We start from the raw sequence: 8,729 nt of genomic DNA on the forward strand, positions 1-8,729 counted from the left end.
AGTTCTGCCAGCCAGTCACTATTGTTAGCGCCAGTGTCCCAATGCGCCGCATTACAGGGAAGTAGACGCACTAAATAAACTACAGCTCCCAGCAGCCCTTAGCACCGAAGTATTCCGCCCCTTAGGGCTGCTGGGAGCTTTAGTTTATTGAGTGCATCTTCTTCCCTGTAATGCGGCGCGTTGGGACAGCGGCGCTAACAGTAGTGACTGGCTGCTGTGCGAGTCTCCGGGAGGAGTAGCAGAAGAGGCATTACCCGCCCCTCTACAACTTGCAGTACCTCCGGGCCCCATCCGCAGCACACCCCCACACACCCCCTCCCCAAATTGCTGCACCAGGCCCTCCCCCACCTGCAGCACCCCCACAACTGCCCCTCCCACACCCGCGGCACCCCCGGACCCTCTCCCCCATCCACGTCTCCCCCGCACCCGCCACTCTCCCATCCACAGCACCTTCTAGGTGATTCATCAGGCCTGAGTGCGCTGTTCACGCCGTTGCAAGGGGCTATGACTCCTTAACCATTGCACGCCCTTTGTTTGTGCAATATTTAACCACTCACACAATTATGATTGGATGTAATACTCCATATACTGTGATACAAATATTGCACGCCACAAGGGATTGCAAGGCTTAAGGGGGTGTAGCCCCTTACGACGGTGTGAAGAGCGCCCGTAGGGCGCGATGAATCACCTAGTAAACATATAAAACACAATTAAAAAGAAAAACATTATGCAAGAATTATACTACTTCATATTTACAACATAATCGCCCAATGAACATCTTTAATCCATACGGATAGAATGACTGACACATTTGCCATTATACCTGTAAGTCTTAGTGGCATCACCTAGCAAAGCGCGTTAGGAAATAATGCAATACCGTATGAATACAGTCGAGTCAGTGTACTGATAAACGCACAATCCTACTGGAAAGTATTATTTTAAAGCAGATTATAATACTGTTAAAAAGGTACAAAAACAAATAGCGACCTGTCACGGAAATTTAGCGCAAAGGAAGAGACGTAAAGATACACATTGCTTTCCTAATTCTCTGTGCTGAATAATGTCCCTGTGCCAGTGCAGCGCACTCATCAGGACAAATGGACTCTTCAGACAGTTCCCAGGAAAATGAAAAGCCTGGGGCAGCTTTGAAACATCGCCTGGCTTCGCAGTTAAGATACCGACCTGAAGGGCAGATTTATTAAGCTCGGTGAAGTGATAAAGTGGAAGGTGATAAAGGACCAGCCAATCAGATCCTAACTTCCATGTTACAGGCTGGGTTTGAAAAATGACAGTTAGGAGCTGACTGGCTGATCCCTTATCACCTTCCAATTTATCACTTCACCAAGCTTAATAAATCTGCCCCTGAGTTAGAAGTCTGAGAAATACAGGAGACAGATATATCAGTGAGGGGAACGCTGTGCCGGGGGTATCTGTGGAGGAACTGCGCTGAGATAAAGTATCTGCATGCAGAGAATGTGTTCTCTTTTATTGTAGGAGATGCAGTATATTGCACGGACAAGTCCTGCTGCACACAGGGCACAGGAAAATGTTACACATAGATACAGTGTGTTTCTCCGCAAAATAGACGTGTCATAACGGTTTGACTGTTTTAGATGGTAGTATCACATTCAGGCACTGGCTACTGTTCTTAAGTTCTGGGTGATTCATTTATGCACTTTAATGATTAATACTTCTTCTCCATTCACAGAGACGAAAATCCCGCTATGCCGAATTAGATTTCGAGGTATAATCAATCTTTCTTTACTTCTCTTTCTGTCTTTCCTTTCCTTTTCTTTTCATTTCTTTCTTGTCTCTTTCCTTCTTTCTTTCTTTCTTTCTTTCTTTCTTTCTTTCTTTCTTTCTTTCTTTCTTTCTTTCTTTCTTTCTTTCTTTCTCTCTTTCTTTCTTTCTTTCTTTCTTTCTTTCTTTTCTTTCTTTTCTTTCTTTCTTTACTTTTCTTTTCTTTCTTTCCTTTTCTTTCTTTTTTTCCATTTTCAAACACAGACAAATATATCCATTCTCTAGGTTATTTGTTTTCTGGAAATACAATTGGTTTAACAATGAATGGGAAAAAAATCACGTGTTTTCAAATTATATACAGATGTGTCCTCGTACCTCGTATACTACTGCAGCAGTTGCGTCAAACGGGTGGTCTTCAGTATGCCGAATGTCGGGATCCCGGCGCACAGTATACCGGCGCCGGGATCCCGACACCCGGCATACCGACAGATATTCTCCCTCGTGGGGGTCCACGACCCCCCTGGAAGGAGAATAAATAGCGTGGCGCTCGTAGCGCGCCACCATGCCCGCAAGGGGCTCCTTTGCGTTCGCCACACTGTCGGTTATGCCGGCGGTCGGGCTCCCGGCGCCGGTATGCTGGTCGCCGGGAGCCCGGCCGCCGGCATACCATACTACACCCTTCTTGACGCACATGGTCCTGTGCGACCCAGCCCGTGCCAGGCATCTTCTAAGTGTTTTTTCACCCAAACGTGCGTCTCACTCACAATACAGTGCAACAGAACTGCTTCACGAGACTACACTGATTGGTTTGATGTGCGATACTCGTATATCTGTGTGTGACTGTGTCTGAATATGTATGTGAAGTGCTGATATTAATCGGTGTAGCCTTGTGAAGAAGTTTAATCTCATTAGGTTGCAACTAAGATGTGAAAAGGCTCTGCACAGGTTGGCGCTCATTCTCGCTAGGCGTCTTGCGCTGCATGGTATTTTGAGGCTAGCTGTATGAGGACACATCTGTATATTTGTGTCTCACAAGCCTTGATTGCCATTAGAGATTGCACCAACCCTTGCTTACATACAGACACTGGTTTTGTTAGCGCTAGCTATCCTGAAACACAGGTTATCTATTCTCTAGTGACCACTCCCCCTACCTTTGTATGTAGTCGGTGAAAGCTCTCTCTGGTTACCTCCGACAAAGCCTATATAGCAGTGACCGCTTCTATCGCTGTCCCCATTTTTGGATTGCGACAACAGGGGAGAATACTTGAAGACTGGCTTTAGCTATAAAGATAAATGCGAAAGCCTTAACTCACTGACTGACTGACTCATCACTAATTCTCTTACTTCCCCACATGTTAGGAAGCTGAAATGTAACATACTGCAGGTATTCTTCAGGTGGGAAATAGGAAAACTACATAATTAGAATTTTAATAAACCTCCCCTAAGGGGATGAAAAGGGGGGGTATCTGCTACGGGTGCTCCTCGGGTACCGCCAAATACCAGGGATTAATATTTACTTACATTAACACGTCTAAAATTTACATCTCTATAGATTTACCAAATTTTTAACACTCATTTACAATTACAACCGCGAAAATCAGAAACTCCTGTGCGAAGAACGGGTAGAACATCTAGTATATAAATTAAGCCTTTTATCATACTGGAAGTGATATGTCTAACACTTCTCTACAATCTCCTGTTAGATAGCAGGAATAACTGATTTTCTATCGCTGCCTATGGTAGATAATTATATGCTATCAACGCTTCATAATAAGTAGGGGTCTAACTGATATTTAAACTGAGGAGGAAACTGATTAACTAAGACACTGGGAAAATAGCAGAACATATACACACTTAGTAAATTTCTGGAGTCATGTCATAGTGTTACTGTATTTACAGATAAAGGCTACACACATGAGCTATTAAAGCGACTGCAGGACACAGCAGCAGGTTCCACATAGCAGGCAGTGACCAGCACAGAGAATGTGTCCACCGGATGCGTGACAAGTGGTAACCAAGGGTAACTCATGCCCGAAGTCTCTGACATGTATGCTTCATTTCTCCCCAGAAAATCATGCACACCAGAAAGCGCCATCAGGATATGTTTCAAGATTTAAACCGAAAGCTACAACATGCGGAGAAAGAAAAGGAGTCGCCTACAGCAGAGAGCAAGGTACGGCAAAGGGTTCTCCTTATATGTCCCTAGGTCCTAAATCACACACTTCTAACAAGTCTGGGAAACTCATCTCATTGTACAGTGTTCTTGTCCCTCCAACATCTCAACCACACACCTAGAAGTCCTGAAACATGAGAGGGAGCACCATCCTGAGCTTGCAGATCCTGCCTACTGTTTCTTTAATGCCACAAAGTAACATGGGAGACATCATTGTCCCTTCTGTAATGTTCCTTCCTTCTGTAAGGGTCTCCTGCCCTCAGGGAGAGGCTTCTGTTGCCTCTAGCTACAGCCTAGTCTTCCCCTTAAGTACACAGCATGGCTTTGCATGTTGTTATGATGGATATACACCTTTCCCCAAATGTAAAATTGAGGAGTAGTGATAGCTTGCCCCGCCAACGTAAAGATGGCAGCAGCGTGTTCTTAAATTGTGTTGCACAGACGTAGTGCCCATGTAAAGTCCACCAGTTAAGTTAAGTGTCCTACATGGTGGCCCTTGGTGTACTCCTCTAAACCTGTGTTATAAATAGAAGTACACCAGGGACCACTATTTAGGACATTTAATTTTCATCAACTGGTGGACCCTACATGGGTACTATTATACTTCATAGTACCATAATCTTCTGTAACTTTGATTCATCTCAGCTTGGTGTCTAAATACAGACAGTACCCATAATAAATCAATTCTGGAACAAGGTCTATCTCGTAGAATCAGGAACATTCCAGGTGTGAAACATTTGAAAGATTAAGACATCTATCACCTTTTAGAGAGCTATTTATCTGTCATTTATCTCACAGCTATCTAGTGTCATAATAGAGCGGCATTGTACCCTGTGTGGGCTCTGTGCCTAAACCCATGACATCATGTCTAGGGGGCAGGGCTGCTGGCTTTGGGAGGTAGAGCACTGCTTGGGCAGCTCCACAGGCTGCAGGGTGCCTGCCCCAAGTGTCCCTTTGTAGAGTAGTGCTATTGGCTGCAAGGTGCAGTCCCCAGGAACCATGCAGGACACATGCATGCTCTGTGGAGCAGCAACTGTCTTTTATCTACTTTTTATTCATATCTATCAAATTTTATCTGTCTATCTATCTATCTATCTATCTATCTGTCTGTCTGTCTGTCTGTCTGTCTGTCTGTCTGTCTGTCTTTCTATTTACTGATCCTATTTATCTTCTTAGCTGTTTTATTACAATTTCTGCTCCTTATTCCCACAGATAGAAAAACAGACGACACCCAGCAAGAGGTCTTGGGAAGGAATGAGGAAGATCCAGTCTCCCCCATCTTGGGTTAAAAAGGACATGGAGCCTGTGCCCCCTTCTCCCTTAGAACTAAAGACTGTGGAGTGGGAGAAAACAGGGGCGACGATACCCCTGGTGGGGCAAGACATAATTGACCTTCAGACTGAGGTCTGAAGCTAAAGAAAGAGACTTCTTTTTATTTTTGAAGAATATGATTCCATATAAAACGGAGAGATGTTTGGTTTCTTTTGAAACCTTGTTAAAGTACTTTTTTGCATTGTTCTCGGAAGGGAAATTCCGCTAGACTCTTAGAGGTAGGCGCAACGTGCTCTCTCCCGGTTTCGGCAGAGATGATGTCACGGGTAAACGGTCAAAGTGACGAGGTTTCAGCGGATGAAGATCAACGTCAAGACAGCCACCGACCTTTGGAGATGACGCTGAGGAATTGCTGGGGTTGGCTGGCAAATATTCACAATGTCACCTAGACAAACCTGCTCAATAACTTCCCATAGAAATTAACAATTGCATAACACTTTGGTTTAGAATAAAAAGAGCTCTCGGGCCAGCACCCTAAATCTTCAGTGATGCTTATTATCTTCAAGCAATATGTTTAGGTTCAATTAACCATGTCGGCTAGAGCTGGCCCAGCACAGAGGGTAGTAGCCAAAGGAAATCTCCGTCATTTCTTGACTAGTCTGAGTAGATAGTACCAAATACAATTAACCCCCAGCAGATTGAGGCTTTAAACCTAGAGCAAACGAAGGTAATATATGGAATGGATGTTTTTGACTGTTATAAAGAGAACCGTGTACGATTACCTTCTGATTACCCAATCTTCACTATCTGCTCGGTCCAGCAGATGCTTTGCTATAGGAAGATTGTTATCAACAGAAATGTTAATATATATATATAGTTTTGTAACACGGGTTGTGGGGTTTGACAGACTGCTTAGAACCATAAGCTATGGAGTACAAATAAAAGTGTTCCCAAACTTCAGAGCACTTGTTTCTTTGCTATTCTCGTATCCGAGAATCTTTCCATTTGACCCAAGGATTCGGAATGGTTGCACGAAGGCCGCCGGCTCTCCCGGAGGCCGCCGAGCTGCGCAAGGCCTCACCCTACAGCCGTTTTATTGCGCCATGGATCTCTCGTTGAAGAGGTTCATGGTGTCCGAGAACAGAGGATGGAAACTGATACCACAGTGACTTCTCTTGGTGTTTGTGTGTCAATGGGAAGAGATGCATAAGTCAATCTCAAAGCAAGTTGCTTGATATGCAAGCATTTTTTTAATTTTATTTGGGCCAGTGTTTTATTTTTTTATTTTTTTTTATTTTCATTTAAATGACATTTATCTTGTCATTAACTGTATATTAAATAAATCAATAAATGTTTAAAAGAATCTAAAAATCCAAAATAGTGAATAAAAGAGATAAAATAAATACTTAAAACTGTGATGTAATTGTCAAATTTTAGATTATATATACAAAGAGAAAGCACAAGGCAGAAAATGCCGTGTTGTATAATATTGTAATTATTATAATTACACATAATGAATTTTACCATATAAATATCTTTATACTGTCTTTTAATTTTTTTTTTAACACTCGAATCCCTTTAGGCCATCAAGTCCCCAAACATAGCTGTGTTATGTAATAACTATGTATTTGTTTAATAACTGTTGAGATTAAAAAAAAAAATCATTTTTTTTATTTTTATTTTAGTTTTTATTACCCTCCCCCGCAATTCCTCTGGTTAAATTTATTTTATTTTTTTTCCAATCTGTGTTTGTCGGGTTTTTTTGTACAGTTTTCAGAGCACAAATGAACGTGTTTTATTTCTAATAAAAAAGTGTAAACAACATCGTATTTTCCTGCTCTGTAAATCAATGATGAGATCGTCTCGGCTGCATCTATAGAAGGGTGGTCAAAATGTTCTGTCACTTATAGTATAGCAACACGTTGTCTATAAATATTTATATGCAATACTACTGTCAGACGTTTCAGAATTAGAACGTCTCAATTGTTCCAGTTTTTATTGAAATTTACAGTTTAGTGACTCATAGGGCAAGTAAACAATTGGAGATAAGAAAGCAATCATAGAATCATTTTGTTTAATCATTTTCATCAAAATTGTAGAATTTGTAGCCACCTTTTGCCCATATAACCACCAAAGACGCCCTGACATAGCTTGGAGGTATGTTCATCTTGCTGTAGGAGGAAACCTTGACCATCTTGGCGCTGCAAAATGATGTGGTAGCCCTTTGGTTCAGGGTGCAGCCAGTCACTGTGCAAGTCACTGACTCGGGATACAGTGAAAGGGCCCCAGATAATCACACTCCCTCCTCCATGTTAGACAGTTGGTGTCACAGGGGTTCACGCGGGCATGGTATCGGGATTCCGGCGCTTGGGATGCTGGCTGTCAGAATACCAACAGCGGCATCCTGATGCCTGGTAGGTAGGTAGTTTAACCCTAACCTCCTACCTCCTAACCCTCCCTTCCAGCATGCTTAACTCTATGCCCCCCCTAGTTTAACCTCAACCCTCCCTAGTGGTGCCCAACCCTATACCTCCCTCACCTCAGCCTATACCTAATCTTCCCCCATGCAGCCTAACCCTTCCCTGTTTGTGCCTAACCCTAAACCCCCATCTTAGTGCCTAAACCTTCCCCTAACCTTCCACCCCCCAACCGCAACCTAACCCTAACTCTCCCACTGCATCCTAACCCTACATCCCCGCAGCCTAACCCTAACTCTCCCACTGCATCCTAACCCTACATCCCCGCAGCCTAACCCTAACTCTCCCACTGCATCCTAACCCTACATCCCCGCAGCCTAACCCTAACTCTCCCACTGCATCCTAACCCTACATCCCCGCAGCCTAACCCTAACTCTCCCACTGCATCCTAACCCTACATCTCCGCAGCCTAACCCTAACTCTCCCACTGCAGCCTAACCCTACATCCCCGCAGCCTAACCCTGACTCTCCCACTGCATCCTAACCCTACATCCCCGCAGTCTAGCCCTAACTCTCCCACTGCATCCTAACCCTACATCCCCACAGCCTAACCCTAACTCTCCCACTGCATCCTAACCCTACATCCCCGCAGCCTAACCCTAACTCTCCCACTGCATCCTAACCCTACATCCCCGCAACCTAACCCTAACTCCCACTGCATCCTAACCCTACATCCCCGCAGCCTAACCCTAACTCTCCCACTGCATCCTAACCCTACATCCCCGCAGCCTAACCCTAACTCTCCCACTGCATCCTAACCCTACATCCCCGCAACCTAACCCTAACTCTCCCACTGCATCCTAACCCTACATCCCCGCAGCCTAACCCTAACTCTCCCACTGCATCCTAACCCTACATCCCCGCAGCCTAACCCTAACTCTCCCACTGCATCCTAACCCTATATCCCCGCAACCTAACCCTAACTCTCCCACTGCATCCTATCCCTACATCCCCGCAGCCTAACCCTAACTCTCCCACTGCATCCTAACCCTACATCCCCGCAGCCTAACCCTAACTCTCCCACTGCATCCTTTCCCTACATCCCCGCAGCCTAATCCTAACTCTCC

The 8,729-nt window shown here is 44.3% G+C and overlaps 1 protein-coding gene across 5 annotated transcripts in view; it reads left to right on the forward strand.

Annotated features, from left to right (window-relative positions):
• The window catches only part of ADGRB1 (adhesion G protein-coupled receptor B1), a 680,829-nt gene extending 673,820 nt beyond the window's left edge, over nucleotides 1-7,009 (forward strand). For all 5 annotated transcript variants that reach the window (XM_063921150.1, XM_063921151.1, XM_063921152.1 and 2 more), the window contains 3 exons: nucleotides 1,709-1,744; nucleotides 3,809-3,913; nucleotides 5,126-7,009. In XM_063921150.1, the coding sequence (XP_063777220.1) occupies nucleotides 1,709-1,744; nucleotides 3,809-3,913; nucleotides 5,126-5,323 (339 nt within the window). In that variant the 3' untranslated portion in view covers nucleotides 5,324-7,009. The remainder of the gene's footprint in view (nucleotides 1-1,708; nucleotides 1,745-3,808; nucleotides 3,914-5,125) is intronic.
• Nucleotides 7,010-8,729: the final 1,720 nt, after the last annotated feature.

The sequence above is a fragment of the Pseudophryne corroboree genome, chromosome 5, assembly GCF_028390025.1.
Source record: "Pseudophryne corroboree isolate aPseCor3 chromosome 5, aPseCor3.hap2, whole genome shotgun sequence".
NCBI lineage: Eukaryota > Metazoa > Chordata > Amphibia > Anura > Myobatrachidae > Pseudophryne > Pseudophryne corroboree.